The sequence below is a fragment of the Acanthaster planci genome, linkage group LG07 (genome assembly GCF_054643075.1).
Source record: "Acanthaster planci isolate LZ-2023a linkage group LG07, COTS_SCS, whole genome shotgun sequence".
Taxonomy (NCBI): domain Eukaryota; kingdom Metazoa; phylum Echinodermata; class Asteroidea; order Valvatida; family Acanthasteridae; genus Acanthaster; species Acanthaster planci.
In genome coordinates this window covers 4,995,388-5,013,711 of record NC_141783.1, presented here as the reverse complement: position 1 = coordinate 5,013,711, position 18,324 = coordinate 4,995,388, and the positions used below count along the sequence as shown (strand labels likewise).

Here is an 18,324-nt window from a genome sequence, read left to right as displayed (position 1 = left end):
TCGCCGGGGGAGTGCTGGCTGGAACTGCGCAGGGGTTCCTCTGGGCTATGGCGGTCGGAGGGCGTGGCGTGCGATGATGGTAAGGCTGGCCTGGAAGATGTCCGCTTGGGGTACTCCCTCGGGAGTCCCAGCTCGCCAGGCCAGTGATTGACCAAAGAGACAAGGTCCTTGCCAGATCCCGGCGGTGTCCCTGCTCGGGTCTTCCACAGTCAACCATGGAGCTTCCCCTCAGCTCCGTGGGGCCAAACGAACCAGGGGCCTGGCCAGATCCTGGTTGGAAGTCCCTGGCTGACAGCGAGGCCTTTTCCTTGTCTTAGTAGCCGGAGAAGACAGGGGAGTATGACAGATCCTGACAGCAACCGCCTGAAATCAACTGACTAAGGCCTAGAATTAACCTGTAAGTTAGACACAGGCGTAGCTGAATAGAACCTTGTAGTACCAACAGTAAACACCTGCAGGGTGCACATAAGAAAAACAGAAGAAAAACACAAAAAATATACAAGAGAAAATACTCTCACCCACAAACAGGTAAAATTTCAAGGTAATATTTATTCAAAAAGGTGATCAAATCGACACAAAACCGTGTAGCAAAAGACATGTCCATTAGGTTACGCGCTGAGAAAAGAAGGATGATCATGAGGGCAAAGCCGTGTTGCGTTGTGGGAGGTCAGGGTGCACTACGCGTGATCAAATCCTTTCAGCGAACAATAATAGGTGCCTGGGAAATTTGAATATGTAGTGACTGTTTGGGTAGGTAGAGCGCAGTAGACCAGCTATTTCAGAACATTTTGCACGAGTCATGTTTACATGTTTGTTCCAGGCAAGGTCATTGGAAAGGATAACGCCAAGGTACCCGGTATTTATATGAATGGACAACTTGTAGAGGTTCGGCACCAGTGAGGAAATATGTGGTTAGAGATTGTTTCTTTGAAGTTTTTTTTTGCATAACTTTACATTTATCTGGATTCAGTTGCATACGGTTTTCTGCACACCACTCCCAAACCAAATTTAGGTCATTCTGAAGTAATGAATACCATGTGGCTGTAACACCAAACCTGTTGTGGGTATGGGTTACATTTGAATCTGACATCCAATAAGGCAATATACATGTACGTGAATGTGACCCATCCTGCAAAAATGAGTCTCAAGTTATCAGAGACACTTTTGAGTTTTATTTTGTTATTGAATTGAGAAATTTGAGCTCTTTGTTTTGATGTATCACTCAGTTTGGTATGATGAAAATGGACGTTGTGTATATTTTCAAAATTTAAGGATTCCACAGCCGGTTGGCAAAAGGAGATCTTACAGACATAGTCTATGTGTTTGATCTCACTTTTAAGAGGCTCCCATACTGGCATGTAAAGAGATCTTTGGCAAAGACGGGGGAGGGCCTGTGTGTGTGTTAGCCAAGGACTCCCGACGACGATGTGTCGTGAAGAGAAACTCAAGTGAATAGTTCAAGGCTTCTAATCAAAGTGTCGTCAAGGCAATGAAAGGCCATGGTAAGAAATACCCAAGGCCTCCTTGCATGCACGGGACAAAAACTCAGCCAAGAGGTGGCAAAGGACATGCAGCGGATACCAATGCGGGACCACATGGTCAAAATCCTTGAGTGCTGACTCAAGCCGAAGAGATCGGTCAGCAACAGTCTGACGGGACTAGTTCAGTCCTACATGGGTTAACCTATCTTTGGCCAGTGCTGGCACATCGGGTACCGCAAAGTAAGTATGATAATCTCCCTAAGGGAAATTGAAAAAGAAAACGAATTGACCCTAGTTGTTGGCACTTGAACAAGGGGCGAGTCTGATCATCCAGTTGGAGATCGGGAGGAGGGAGTCCCAGAACCTGAATCATCGCACACTGGAGCAGGTGAAGGAGGGACTCAGAAGGAGTGAGATCATCCAAGAGAGAGATACTCCTTTCCATCACAGGGCTGACCTGAGTCAGAAACACGCGAAGATGGGTCAGGACCCATGGGAAGCTGAAAGGAATGACCCTTGGCAGATGCCGGTTGCGATGGCCGGGCAGACAATAAGTGATTACGCTAAGCGGTACAGTAGACCCGGTAAACAAAGTAGCCCGGACCAGAGAAATAACTTTGTAATAACCAGGACTCTGTTATAAAAGAAGTGGAACAAAAAGGGAACAGTCTAACCGTTCAGAAGAACAGAAGGTAGTCTAGAGTAAGACTTATAAAGGGATGATCGAGAAGCAACAACATAAGTTGAGGTATAGTGGAAGAAACTCCACAAATTTTGGCGCTGGATAAAACACATCTGTAACATAATGGCAATAACCCTAACCCTCCTCAATCCTTCACCTGTTGGAGGACTGAGAAGTGTTAGGGTTAAGAAAGAGGACAATTCATGGAGGCTACTCTAAGGGGTCGAGTGAGTGAGGGCCCACTGTGGGGTGATTGAGAATTTAGTGAATGGAGTAATGGACTAGGAAATAATGAATATAGTATTGGTAATCTGCGTAGATTGCAGGAAGTAGATATTGAGGTTTGTAGAGTGCGTTGGCCTTTTCTCACCTTATTTGACCATGTTTTCAAAATTTCAATTCTTTGTTACAAAGAATGCACATCGCATGTCCAGGCGTTTGGATTTTCTGGTCGCGGATTGTGTCGCCTGCCTGTCTACAGTGTATTCCATCCACATCCATTTCTGTGGATTTACAACTTTGATTGTATCCAAGTAAGAGCCTTTTAACCACTCCCTGCTGGGCGACCCGTTTTTGAGTACATAGGCTTTATATGCAAAGCTGGAGAGCCAGGAACTGGGACAAAAGAGTTGGGCCTTATAACAAAAGACCGTGCTCAGCACAAAAGACTGAGCTGCTAAACATTACCGACATTTTTTCGCTCTCAGTAGTGGAGATAATCAAGCTTTGTTTTGAAACAGTATACCATGGTTTGAGGCATTTAGAGCAAGGGGATTACCACTGGGAGACAAAAGCGCTCCACCACCACAGCAATGAGCCACCCAGCACTGCTGCACGCTAATCTGGGCCCTAGATTTATAGTAAAGATTGCGGTAACACCATGTATTTATCTCTTCTTTGAGTATGTGTGGTTCTGAGAAGAACCGGGGAATAACTCGACTTTTCGAAAAGTGTACTCTGTCCGTCTTCAGGAGACTGAAGTTCTTCTCAGAACCACACATACTCAAAGAAGACATAAATACATGGTGTTACTGCAATCTTTACTATAAATCTAGTTCCTTTCACCATGAAAACCTTCAAGTCTTATACATTTTGTAAATCTGGGCCCTATTGAAAAGAAGTCAGCAGTGCACTGTGCCGGTTTCGGGAACAAAAGAATCTTAGGTAACACCGCACATTCTGGGCTCTTTTTCTGAGGCTGCAGGCCTGGCTGAAATATTCAGGAGTCAATGAATTTTACCTGTCAGCTTTAGAGTAGTGCCAAAAGAGTCCCTCATTTTGGTATAAATGGCCATTAAATGAAATGATAAAATTTTGAGAAATTTTGAAAACGGTAAATCTTGAAAATGAGCCGGCATCTTGTCTTGCTCAAGAAAAATCCACCCAGCAGCAAGTGGTTAACAATTATATTTTAATGTTGCACTGACATTTTGATGAGTTTATGTCCAAAAATTATTTGAAATCTTGTAAAAAACAATACACAAATACCATGTAAAAACCGTGTGACAATGCATGACACAAAACTTTGCCTAGCTATAGTTACGAAACCCTCTATCAGCGGTGACAAAAATTTATTTCAAGTTGCAAATTTACACTGAACTGTTTGCTACCGCAAGTGTTAGTGGGGATTGTTAGTCATTACTTCCACTGAGGGCTGTAACAAGTCCCATTGGCACATATAGGAATATTGATATTTCACTTGCAGCCAATCACAACACAATGACAGGATGGTCTCAGGATGCTCTTTACAAACAAGGCTTGCCGTTTGAGCAGAGCCGAAAAATACCCGCACAGATTTGTATACTGTACATTTACAGTAGATTCAATGGCACGCATTACGATGCTCCACCTATTAACCCTAACAGTACTGGGCGTTGTTTGGCTTAGAGTACTCAGTACTACAATGTGACACTCTGAGCCTGAAGAACCTTGCGCTATAAAATTACTATTTCTGGCTAGGTTTATTCCATTGTTACTTGTACAGAGAACAATGAAACCATGCATTCATAGTGCCACAGCATTGTATGGTACATTGTCTTCTCTGTTGTATTTGATGGCTGCAGAGAATAATAATGTCATGTCCTCTTACAAGTGACAGGGCTGAGTACTACATTCTACTACTAAGTAGTACTTTGTAGCATTCGGGACTGTAAGGGTTAAAGTACTGTGTTTTCATGCGTTTGGTGTTGGAAAGAGCATGTGCAAAATTTGGCCAGGCCATAGGCAAGGCAGAAAAAGAAAAAATGGAAAAATCAGAGCTTGTGCAAAGGAAGAATAATGAAGAAAATCTGGCCTGTCGGTGGCAAAAAAGCAGAAATCTGCTAAGAAGCAGAGATTTCACATCCCTGACAGGACGAATGGTTGGTACACCAGAAGCCTGGTTAATCTGGGGAACCAAGACTGACATATCCACATCCACTGTCTTGGGGCGATCAAAAGTATCCAGCAGCATTCGTGCTCTATCTTGGAGAGGACTATGTGGATTAATGAGACAGGCAGGAAGGCGTACCCCAGTATGCGTCGGTTGTCATCACTATGGAGGGTCTTGCTCCTGACAATGGGAGTTTGGCCTTTATGTAATCTTCCTCCAGCAACCACAGCAAATGCTGATGAATGTTTTCTGATACAGGGACTAGACAATCGATTGGATCCATATTGGGCCAGTATTGGGAAAGCAGGTGGAGTTGCAACAGTAACGTGAAGTCTGCACCATGGTACTAGGTCGACCATGCTGGCCATCAGTCCGAGGCGATGGAGCCATGTGAGGGTTGGGGTTCTTGGGCAGACTGGAAGAGAGACATGCACTACCGTAGGTTGGCAACACGCTCGGCCATTGGGGTGATGAAGCCCTTGCGGAGATCAAGTATCAACCCCACGTAATTTTCAAGATGTATTTTTGCGTTGGGGAGATGTTAATTATATATAACAGGTTTTGCCCTTACCCAACGTATATTAATAAGCACTGTATGCTCAGTGCTTGTCCGAGAGCTTGCGAAAAAACCTCACAAGCTTACTCGGGTGGGACTCGAACCCACGACCTCCTGCTTACTAGTGCAGATGTCTTACCGGCCAGCCGAACCCGGCAAGCTCGGTGGTCGAGTGGTTGAGACATCTGCACTAGTAAGCAGGAGGTCGTGGGTTCGAGTCCCACCCGAGTAAGCTTGTGAGGTTTTTTCGCAAGCTCTCGGACAAGCACTGAGCATACAGTGCTTATTAATGTACGTTGGGTAAGGGCAAAACCTGTTATACAGTATATAACCCCACGTAAGTTGGGAGTAGGGATGGTATCAGTCTTGACTTGTCTTGGTTGATGAGGAATCTGAAATGAGTGGAAAGGTAATAGGTTAGGCATGTTGATGTTACGGCCTCGTCTCGGGTCTGGCCACCGATCAGCTAGTCGTCTAGGTATTGGAATATCATGATGTCCAGCTGGCATAAATGGGCGGCAACAGTCTTTGCTACCCGAGTGGAAACTCCAGACGAAGTTGAAAGGCCGAATGGCAAGGCTCGGAACTCATACGTACTTCCCTTGTACATAAAGTGAAGGAACCTGTGGTCCCATTGGTGAAGGGGAATATGAAGGTACAGTACATTGCATTTGAAAGTTAATGCTGCGAAAAGGAATGGGAAAAAATGCGAAAGGAATTTGTATTAGCATTTTGACCACAACTTTTTCCACTGCGGATTCGCAGCGAATTGGATGCAAAAGGGGCAGACGATGTGCAAAAACAGTTCGAAAAATGAGCAAATTTTTCTTTTTTTATTCCTGAGAATTGAAGAACTTGTCTCTCAGACTGATTTTCCTCCACTTTCCATATTCAGAGATGCGCATGTTTAAACCACAGAGAACACAAACTTCCTGATGTCTACATGTACATGCACAAATACTACTTAAGAAAGCTTGCAAAATTATTTCCCCACTACCAGCGAAAATCTGTGAAAATCTTTTCCCACTTGTGAGAAAAAGTGTGAAAAGCTTTTCTCACTTGTGGGAAAATCTGTGAAAAATCTTTTCCTACTTGTGGGAAAATCTGTGAAAATCTTTTCCCACTTGTGGGAAAATCTTTTCCCACTTGTGTGAAAAGGTGTGAAAATATTTCCCACTTTTGGCACACTTTGTGACATGAATACGTACTATAAGCGTTTAGGTGAATAATTGATGACACCCAAGATTGAACTGGAAGGGAGCGTATTACTCTCTGTATAGTTTCCATACGGAACTTCTTGGGGCGGATGTATTTTTCAGTGGTTTAAGATTGATGATGGGATACCATTTGCCAGGTTCTTTCTTGGGTGTGAGAAAGAATGTTGACAGGAAGCCATCCATCACTTGGATGGGTCATAGTTAGAGGATGGCTTGTTTTTGAAGCAGGGAGTTTAACTCCGCCTCCGGGGCCTGGTGTTTGTCTCTGTTGCGTGGGACTGGAGTCGAGAGTAGTATCACCTTGGATGGAGGGGTGCTTGTGATGTGAACTTTAGGGAGTATCTGAGAGACACAGTCTTGAGTACCAAGTTGTCTGAGGTGATTCCCTGCTAGAACTCTGCAGACTACTGCCGACAGGTTCAGAATCCATGTATGTTCAGTGCCCGTGGACTGTGCGTGCATTAAGTTTGTGAATTCGCACATGTGCACTAGTAACATATGGTCATCGGCCTGAAAACTGATATTCTAGCAGACGACGCATATCAGTGAGGAATTTGTCCTGCTACTTCCCTTAAAGACCTCGTGTGTAAATCAATTGCCATGAATCTATCGAATAGTGATATACAATAGCTTCTGATAAGAAAGATCTCCGGAAGTAGAAAACGTCAATTTACGACAGAGGATAATTATGAAAAATTATCGTTTTTTAGCAAACTTTGTTTCTAATTTCCCAATTTTGCCGGGTTTACCTTCAAATAACTTTGATGCCACATAAAAGACTAGTAACTCTTTTAATCAAAAAAGTTTATTACTTCTGGGCAGAAAACTTTATTTAAACTTCATTTCGTTTTCATTGGGACCCGTTTTTGTCATTTTCCGTGGTTTTCACCTTAATAATAAGTGCCCAATTTTCACACTTCTGTCGAATTTCCCTCGGGTCATCAGTGATACTGTCTGGAAGACTGGTAAATTGTTTGTATCCATCAGATCATTTCTTCAAGATTGAGAGCCATTTGTCTGATATGTGGTTCGTTTCTGATATGCGGAGGTATGTTAGAAAGACGGGCAAAAATTTGGCAGAAAAAGGATTTTTATAGTGTGCAAGTTAGCAAAGGGTACTTTGAGTATCCTACAATCGGTATGGTAATTAGGGGCAAACAACTTTTTCTGAGCTTGATGTTGATTGAGTACTTTTGGGGTCCACCTGTCCGAGTCAAGAGCCATGTTACTGGCTTTTGGCTATAGTGGGATTCAGTACGTATGCCACAAACTAAGTGAGTGGCATGAACATACGTGAATCGGGGGTCATGGGTAGCGAAATGATGTAGTCATTGACGATGCCCCTCAAAAGAGCGGGTGGTGTGTGATAAAAATCCTCGTCCAGAGTAAGCTTGGCTGGTTTTGGTGGCAGTATGGGATGCGGCTTAAAGCTGGCTTGGTTGTGGCAATGGGGGATAAGAGGAGTGGCAAGAAGTGTTTCCCTGGTAGGGCAGTGGTTTGGGGTGAGTCTGGCATGCATGAGATCGCCATGAGACGGGCAGCTGTTTCTCAGAAGGATAATTTTTTTGCACTGTAAGCAACAATTGTGTTTGTTATACTATGGTTATACTATATTAAAAAGGCAAGTACATTTGTCAATTAGCTGAATTTTTAGCTTCTGCGCATAGTTCACAAAGCCTTTGCCTCTGTCAATATTTGTTTGGCTGTTTTCTTTTATTCAACCCCAAATCCCATAGACTGTGCACATGTTTTATTCAACCTATCACTGTGGACTTCAAATCCTCCCCCACAGCAGTAGGCCAGCAGTAGGCCAGCATCCCTTTGCCGCCCAGGCCTGCCGGTGATGAAATTTGGTGCAGAACATTGGCAGCTGAGCAAAGATGTCAATGTTCCTTTAACTTCAGCAAAGATCTGTTCAAGCATGCTGTGGTGCAGTGTCCAGTCTGTTGGCTGTATCATTCCCTGAGAGAGGGCATCTGCAATCAAATTGTTGACTCCTGGGATTTGAGTTGCTTGAAGTTTGATCCACTGGTCCTGTGCCCAGAGGAACATCTGTCTGGTCAAGAGGCATCATCGAAGAGGATGGGTGCCTCCCTGACGGTTTATATAGCCCATCACTGTGGAATTGTCCGAGTGTATCAAGAGGCGTTTGACCTTGATGCTCGAGCGAAAGTATTGTAGCGTGATAAATGCCACTTGAAATTCTAGCACATTGATATGGCTCCCCTGGAATTGGAGCTCCAAAGTTCCTAATGCCTGGACGCCAATCCGAGTTGGGATACATTCGCGGTTATCATTACCTCTGGGTTTGCCTTAGGGAAAGTGATCCCCGAAAAAGGTGTATTCTCATCAGCCACCACTGGAGGTTGGGGTGGATGAGGTTGGTGATGGGAACTATGGGAAGAGCACTAGTAGGTATAGCTGTAGCGGTCTCATGTTAGTCGGCAAATGGGGACCAGGTCTACCATGCTGGCCATCAGCTCAAGGTAAGGCAGGAGCTGACTGTCTGGATGTGAAGACACTCACTCATTTTTTAAGGCTGTCTATGCGATTGGTCGGGAAGCGCAGTAAACTCAAACAAGCTCTCGTTGTAGATGAAGCAGAGAAACTTTTGGTCTTGTGGGTGGATCGGAATGTAAAGGTAGACATCTTTCAGGTCTATCGAAGATACCCATGCCAGGATGGGAAGACTGGGTTACTGTCCGGAGCATCTCCATGCGGATTTTCTTCGGGTGGATAAACTTGCATGGTTCTTTCTCTGGAGTGAGGAAGAACATGGAGATAAAACCCTTGTTCCCACATGCCATGGGGACGGGACTGATGGCTTGCTTCTGAAGGACAGCATCTATCTCAGACTCCAGTGCCTCTTGCTTGTTTCTCTTGAGAGGGATTTGAGTCAGGCAAAGGACAGTACAAACGGATGTACGGGTGCTCAGGAATTCAAGAGAATTACCATGAAGGAAGGTTGCAAGCACTTAACTGTCCAATGTGATGGTGGCCCCCGACAGGTTCAGGATTTGGGTCACAGGAAAATCTGTAAAGTTATTTGCACTGTCCCCCGAATGAGCGGGGGAAGTGCGGACCAGACACTCTTCCCTTGTGACTCTTCTGCGACAACCTTATAAGTTGAAAAGAGGAGGGACATCCACGACCAGACTGTTGAATGGGTTGACAAAAGTGTTGAAAAGAGCCAGAGTCCCCATGATGTGGGGCCGTTCTGTTGGGTTGGGTGCCGCTTGGTGGTCATCTGCTCGGTACTGACACGGTGGTGGAGGAGGGGGGTAATTCCCAAAGACTTAGCTTGTGGGTGGTATCAATTCACTTTGCCTCTGCCTCCATAATTTCCAGGAATTTCCCAGCAAAAAAGGTCCTTCCCGTAAAGCGGGAAATCTTGAAGTTCTGACTCTACCTCTCGTAGGGAATATTCATGGCATCACGCACATTGAATTTTGAGCATATATAGCTATTGCGGAGATCAATGCAAACTGTTCAAACACTGTTGATATTCTCATCAAGGGCCCGGAGTGCGACGGCTGCTAAATCCAGAGTGACAGGTCAGTCTTCCTTACAGGTGCGCCAGGTTCTCCGATAAAAGTAACAGAAAAGCAGTAAAGCAAAGACCTGGCCACGAGGCTCTATCAAGCTTGGTTAGGATAAGGTCGAGGGAAGCCTTGTTCTTGAATGGGTTTTTCCTGCTTGATCTGTGAGCATCTGAAGCCAGTTTATCTCTGGCGGTGACAGGAATATCCATGACGGAGAGGAAACTGGAAGTAGGCTGCTGCTTTAGAAATGTATGCACGCCATTGCTTCAGGTCATTGAGGACTTTAGCCATCTCGACTCACAAGTGATCCAGTGGTAGTTCTGAGAAAAGAGGCATTGCGACCTCCAATTTAGCAAGGTGGTGCGACGAGGCCTTGGCCGTGGTAGAGGGCAGACCTAGTATCTGAATCATGTCTCTCTGAAGAAGACAGAGACGTGCTTTCCAAGGGTGTAAGGCTAGCTGCGGAGGTGACATCTTTGTCTTCAGAGGACCCACCATGCTCGGTGTGTGGATGATCCACGGTGTGGGAAATGTCAAAATCAGCATCACACCTGGGGTCCGGTACCAGTGCAAGAAGGAATAATGTAGTTGCTGTGGGCAGACTGGCTTGCAAGGGGTGGATGCAGACAAGGTTTTGAGGGTAGCGGATCAGGGTCTGGGGAGTTGCTGGAGGTGCAGGCTTCTGGCGAAGGAAGACGAGGAGTGTTTGCACTTCCTATGTCCCGGTGAACCGGTCGAGTCAGCAGATGACAATGGGTGGGCCAAGGTGTTGGAGGAGTAATTGGTTCATTGTCAGCTAAAGCAGTCTGATGAACCGTTGGGGTAGTTGCCTCGGAGTCGTTCTGCCCGGTAAGCTCCAAATGATAGCTGGATGACAGAGTGCATATGTGCAAAAGCCTCGACGGCAAAGCAGGCCGGTGGGTTCTGTTGCCCATCATAAGGACAGCATTGTGCCTGCGTGGCCCGACACTGTACTCACCGAGGCTGCCTCGGATAATAATGGGGAAGCGGCCCCCTTTGAAAGAGTGTCTGAAGGTGGTGCCTCATTGCATGAGGCAGTCAGACAGTCCCCTCTGTGTCATCGTTGGCTAACCCCAGTTCCAACCAGCCTGTGTGCTGGAAGAGCGGACTGTTAGCGTGGTAATCAAAAGTCTCAGCTTTGAACCTCAACACCGCGATCATGACTGCTGAGTGACTCCTGTTGGTCTGTGGGGAGAGTTGGAAACCGTTGAATGTGTTAAGCCCCGAACTGTCCCGGGTCACCCAGTTGACCCTATATAACATCACTAGGTGGCACAAGCCACACAATCAACGTCGGTAACCTACGAGCATGCACATACTAAGAGAGAGGGAGAGAAAAAATACTACACAAAACGACAAATAACACATATTTAGGAATAATATTGGAATCTACAGTTCATTATTTATATATTACAGAATGGAAACTCAAAAAAGCTAAAAGATGCCAGAAATAACAAGTCCATTAACAATGGCACTAAGAAAACGGATGAACATGGCAGCCGCTCCGCTATGTATCATGGGAGTAGAGGGTGCACTACAGTTGATCAAGCTTTTAGCGAGTAACCTAAGGTGCATATCTAGTGACTATTTGGGGTAGGATGAAAGCAGTGAACTTGAGTCGTATTCCTGAGTTGAGGCATTATGTAATGACGATGATATCGCATCACAGTTTATTGAATTTTGGAAATTTATTAGACTTTGACTCATCACACTTGGGTCACTCCTGATAGTCTACATGTAGTAGGAAAAGGCCTTAAGAGTGCTAAAGCATACAAGCATACATTACATGCTCATACTGTGCTCTCCAGTCTGTGCTAGCTATTTTCCCTTTGCAAGTACTGTCAACAGTAATGAATGCTGGATCTACCACTGGACTGGATGAATGTGATACAGGACATATTCCTTCAATTTTAATTAGCATTATAATGACTGGCATCTTTGCCCTTTACCAAAATGCTGTTGGCCTTAATAACTTTTTTGGCTATGGTGCCCTACCAAAGGTAGGGTGTCCCTAACAGTCTTTAGTCCGAGGGCTGCATGTTTCCTGCACAGGAGCTCCATGAAATTGGGACTTACAGTAACATTACCTTAGCAAATAATAAACTTGACAAATGACAAAAATGACTAGGGGTACCTCATCAATCTCTTTGATCCATCTGTCAATGCCATCAAATGACCACCGACTAGTGATGTCATAGACAAGCAGAATACCCTGGGCTCCCCTGGAATAGGAACGGAGAATCGTGCAAAACCTGCCCTGGCCTGAAGTATCCCTGGTAAATGGAACCAAAACAAAAACAAATGCCTTGAGTACTTATGTCATACATAGAACAAATTGGTTGAACTACAACAGAAAATGCTACATGTACCTGTATTTAAACATGACATAGTTTTGAAAATACAATAATCATATTATAAACAGAGCATTCATAAGACATGCAGAATCTGACAATATTTAGCATGCAAAAGCTTCAGTTTATTATCATCATTCCTGCTTATCTGGGTCCAATATGTCAACATTTCTTAATGCAATTTTATGTCCAATAACCTGGCCACAAAAACTATCTTTGCCCTATGATCTTCAAGATCACACCGAGATATGTTAAGAGTGGTTCAGAAGGCCTTTTCATATTTTTGTCTTGTGGACCCCCCTTTTTCACAACTTTAGACCGCACTAATCATAAAATCAGCATCTGGAGGGGCATGGTGGTTGTGTAGCTAATTTAGCTTCATTGTAGTCTTGGCCCAAGATGTTTGTTACCTGTGGCTACATTCACACTGTTTCACTAAAAATATTAAAGAGGTACTCAAAAGGCTTCAATTATTTATATATCTACGGTTTTGGAGATACATTGGCCACTCAAAACCAATATACAATGAATTTATCCAATGAAAATCAAGATGAGAAATAAAAGGCATTTTCTTTCCACAACAACACGGCAGATTTCAAAAACATGCGAGGTCAAATTTGTGTTTGCTTTGATTTGATGACGTACTGGCAAAAAATGCACAACAGGAATGTATAAAAAAAATGTAAGCTGGCTTCTTTTTGATCCAAATGCTGTGAAATCTTTTAGATGCGTTTAGATGCATAAACCTGGAATCTTACTCTTAGCTGGTCAAAAGAACGTGAGATTTGTTCTGAAAAAAGGCAGTACAAGTCATTGAAGGTGGAGTAGAATGTAATGTATTTGTTTTGCATACATGTCAATGCGTGCGCACTCGTGTTCACATGCAGTGGCAACAGACTATTCATACACCATGGACAATAAAACGATCAGTGTAGGAGTATCCAGACCTGTATCAGATGGTCGGCCATAAGTATATGTAATGTATGATGCTTGAACAGCTTCTAGAGGGAAGACAACAACCCACGTACGTCTTTTTGTTGATGCATGTACAATTAATCTCCAACATGTCCAAATAAACAAAATCGCTAACAATAGTCTAATAAATGGCTATAACCTGCACACCTGATTACCATAGTGTAAAGCAGAATGGCCCGCACTGTTAGCATGCCATGGGTTGTGTATCAATTCAAGACGCTGTGTGAAGGCAGTTCCCGATCGGTCTTTCGACATGCACATACATGTGGCAGGTTCCTCCAAATATGGGTCATTAGATAGTGTTCAACTTTGGGGGGATCATTTTTCATGAAGTGAAGGGCAGTGAATTAATTCCCAACATCTAATGAAATGAGGGAAGTCGTGGCTAATATCTGGAACAATGATGACTGTGTCCATCTTTCAACTTAATTAGAGTTGATTAATTAAAGTCTTGAACGTCAGCATTTCAGATGGACGTGACAACCTGTTGAAATCCTAGCCTATAAAATTTACTGAGGAGTGATAATCCCCACGGTTATTTTACACAGATTTATATGTGGTGAAAGGTGATAATATTTACACATATTAAAACCATCATCATGAAATTAAAAAATACCTCTCACAATTAATTAGGTTTCTAAGTCGGTCGATTCTCTCAAAAAAATTGACTGCGATAAAACAGCTAGAAATCAAAATCGATGTACAACAAGCTTTTAAAAAAGTGCAAAAAAGTACCCGCAAACCATCCTCCTTCTACGACTGCACCAATCACATTTTCTACAAGTATGTTTCCGAAAATCATAGTCCGAAATAACAATCGTGGTGATTTTGCGGGTTCCGTCATTATCTTGCAGTGACGTTAGAGAAAAGTTTTGCTGCATCGTGGGCTGTTTGACCTTTGACATCATCCCAGATAGTGCGGCCTCTTTTTCATTTGATATTCATGAGTTCCTCTACGGAATGGTGATGCTCCACGGTTGTTCTCTTTGTATCAAGGATGTGGTACTCATTGATTGCTTTTAACACAATGAGGCCAGTGAAATTCCACTATCTAACACAGATATGCAATGTGGACGGGTTCTCAAGGTGCTAAACAGTTATGGCCTTATAACCATTCATGACATCTCCGAAATTATGAAAGAAGGAGTTTTGAGGCCCTGGGATCACTCGAGTCACATTTTGACAAGGTTACAGCAGAACACAAGCATGAAAATGAAAAAGCCCTCCAGCAAGTCCAGTCCTTGAAGAGAGCAAGTTACAATTCCATGTCAAAAGTAGTTGGGTTCAATTTGCATTGAACGAGAAGATAGCTCACAAAATTGCTTGAAGAGAATTTGTGAGTGGCAACGAAAGAAACCCTAGAAGTAGTCGTCAAGAAACTGCATAAAAAGAATTAACTTTTCCGTCTTGCCAATAAATCGTACATAAAAAAGAGGCCATAATACTATGTCTGTTTAAGCCTTGTATTTAACCACGCCAACAGGCATATGGTAGGCCTGTTCAATATCCATTTTTTCCCTGATATATCGTGAAAAAAAAATAGCGATATTTGAAATTATCATGACTTCATTTTGGGGTGTTCGGGTTTTGGTTCATGTCAATCACCATTGTGTCACAAGGTCTGCATGCAATAAAGTCCGATCTCACAGTCCAATCCCCAATGGTACTGATCCCTGAAGCGTGTACTGGCCTACATGTACATGTACATATTAGTTTTTATCGGGCAAGCCCGACTCAAATTCACGTCTAATTTATTTTTTAATACCACGAAACGCACAAGACAACTAAACTGAACATCTTTGAATCATTGTGATCGTTGAAGTATCCTTCACATGTGAAAATAAAACAATGAAATTACGGTATTGAGCGCTGTGCCATCTACCATCGCCGACGAAAGCAACGAAGTCGAGTTCAGCTGCCAAAAAGTAAACTACCAACATCTGCACACGTACATGTACACGTGCATGCCCCTTACACGTGCCCATGGAAATCTCCATGCTATTGGGTGTCTAAAATGAATGGGCGGTACAAGCAAGCAGCAGCAACAGATAACTGTCACATGGTACATTAAAAGGAGCTGTCAACTGGATGAGCACAGAACTGCCTTATTTCAGTGGAATTAAGAAAACAAAGTTTATTTCTGTAGAAATTTGTATCCTTACAAACATATAGACCACGGTCGCTATGAGCAGCTTTCTTTTTCCATGTACATGTAGTGATGCGGAACCGAATGCACTTGGCCACACCCAGCATTTTACATAAATTAGGTTATGAGTGTACATGTATGTACTAAAAGTCATATTTCCCCAAAATTCATGTCAATATTACTTTGTTTGGAATTTATTGTTGTTTGCATTTTTAGCAATAACGTTCATCTAACTGCTTATAATGTTTTTGTTTTCAATATGTAATATCAATAGCCTCAGTACCTGAACTGCAGGGACAAAGTGCACGTTTTTGATGATACTGTACTCATATGGGATTTCAAGCTATTCATGGTGATAGACAACTAAGGTGGAAAGCTTGCGGTAGCACCAGGCAAGGGTACAATCTCTTTGTGAGTCTGTATGGTTCTGAAAAGAACCGTGAGGAACTCAAAGTTTCGGACAGTATGCTCTGTCCGTCATCAGGAGACTGATACTGCACTCATAGTGAAAAGGCTGCCCTCATTCACATGAACTAATTTGTGTGGTAAGTTGATTTATGTGATGGTACTGTAGAGTACTTCAGTTCATGTATGACCTGTACATAACACTATGTCTGCAGTCCAGAGAGCAGGAGATTGTTCAGTTTGTTCTCACTATCTTGTTTCATGAGGACTCCTAAAAAGTGATGTTATTAATTCCTTTTCTGCAGATCTTTTTATCCAAAGGCTGAGTGTATGACAGACAAGCTGCTCTGGACCACTGTTTGATATATTTGTACCACAAGATAACCCCTTTATCAACCTTGGCATATCCCAGGGATAAATAGGCCATTTACACAAAAGTAGACTACATTTTTACAAAGTCCTTAACCAGTTCAAAAACAAACTGAAACTTTGACCAAATGAAGGCAAGATATGATGATTTAAGAGGCAAAAAATTTAAATACCATGGATAATTGCCCACAGAGTGAATTTGCCAGCCAAAAATAGGTGAAAACGTCCCCATTTTACAACTGGGGGGTTTTCCAAGGGCTCATAACTTCTAAACCAAATCTTCTGTGTTGTCAATTTTCTTTTTACCAGTAGAATAATGTCAGACTAAGGGGAGCCCTCAAAAATTGAACTTTTTATTTCCGATTTTCAATAATTTCAACGTTCAGGGGCCAGAAACTCTGTAACCATACAATTTAAGCCATTTCTGATGGCAGATTCTGAAAGTCTGGGCACTAATTACCCAGGATACATTCATTCAGCCAATAATTCCTGTTCGTTTTTAAGAAATTGGTCTCCAAATTCCTTTCAATTTAACATTTATGGCTTGCGAGTGTAAAACGTGGGCGTGGCCAGAAATTTGGGAGAGTTCTCAAGAACCGTAAGGAGTAGAAGCCCAAAATTTTGCATAAGTTCGTGTTTCATGTAGATGTCTTCATAAAAAAAAATGAGCTAAATCTGAAGGGGTCACAATGGGACCTCTGGTTGAGTTCATATGGAATGACCCCAAAGTGTTAAAATCTCACGCAGATATCAGAACACCAGACGACAATACACATACATGTGTTATAAAATACTAAATGAAAATACACCCAATTTAAAATTAATGGGACAGAGGTCTATTTTAAACAAATGTGAGGTAAAATCAAAGGGGGTTATTTCTGTTAACTCTGACTGCCCATACAAGTTGTAGGCAAAATGAGACTGGTTTATGCATGTAGATGAATATGTCAGCGGTGAGTTGGCAGACGACTTGGAGGAAGCCAAATAAATTTGCTCTGTTCAGTCTCCGGCTGTGGCCAAATGCAAGAAAGCCACGACTCCATATCGCTCAAAGTCATTCCACTTTTGAAACGACATGTCCCAGAGTCACCTCCTAATCAAGAAGATGTTTTTGCCACTACAGTAGCCACTATAGACCACCGTCTCACCTCCCATATACCACTATTTTTAGATCAGCGACGAAACCTAAAGACATCTGTTTTCAAGAGTGGGACAACAGGTCATTGGAGGAAGGAATGCTTCAGCATCCAGGCTGACAGAACCAAAGACATCAGCTCTCGATAGACACATCCTGGTTGAGAACATTGTGGGTTCACAGCACAGTACAGAAGCACAGAATGATAACTTTTATGAAGATAATTATTTTGATAATGAACAAAGGGTGCATGAAGTCTGCAATAACATTTCGGGAAAAAATTCAAGCTCATCCAGAGGTGTTAGATATAATACATAGAGGCTACAAGATTCCCTTTAAAGAAACACCATCCTCCATTCAGAATTGTACTAAAAGCCATCATAGACCTTTAGGACAAAAACTGAATTCTTGAGTTCAATAATGGCAGAGTTCGATTGCATAATTAATCCTTTAACTATTTCAGTACAAAAGTCTGGTGAGAAAATACTTATTCTAGATCTGAGGTATGACAATCCGTTTGTTTAGAAAGAAAAGATGAGCACATAAGCAGAGTGCAATATGTTGCTGTCTTGAAATGCATACACGAATACACACTTGCAAACTGTAGGACTAGCTAGCCATCCAATAACTCAATGTCTTGTTGCCACAGCAACAAAACACCGATAGCTGGCGAGCCAGTTGTTGTTCATATGTGTACGGTGGGATGCAGCTTTAATATGGACTATTTGCTGAAAGTTTCTGTGGCGCTATGTCATTTTTCCTCCCACGAGTTTAGAATTTTTTCAAGCTTTTTGGGACCAAAGCTAGTGTGTCCTTTTCAATTGTATTTTGCAGAATGAATTGACACTGTATTTTCATTATACTTGCCTTCATCAAGTGGATTTACCCCAGGACTTACTGCATTCTAACTCATATTTCATTCAATGCTTTGCATAAGATTTCCAGGTTTGACTTTGCCTTCATTTTGTGACTGAATTTGGACTGAGTTAAAGGTGCCCAGCATTTTCTGTGGAAAAAAAAGAACATGCGAAAAATGGTAAATCTAGGAAGCAGAAGAAAGCAGAATTCTGGCC

The 18,324-nt window shown here is 42.8% G+C and overlaps 1 protein-coding gene across 3 annotated transcripts in view; it reads right to left on the bottom strand.

Annotated features, from left to right (window-relative positions):
• LOC110989477 (ras-related protein Rab-40C-like) overlaps positions 1-18,324 on the bottom strand; it is an 87,972-nt gene that overhangs the window by 45,564 nt on the left and 24,084 nt on the right. For all 3 annotated transcript variants that reach the window (XM_087139437.1, XM_087139435.1, XM_087139436.1), the window contains exon 4: positions 12,005-12,143. In XM_087139437.1, the coding sequence (XP_086995563.1) occupies positions 12,005-12,143 (139 nt within the window). The remainder of the gene's footprint in view (positions 1-12,004; positions 12,144-18,324) is intronic.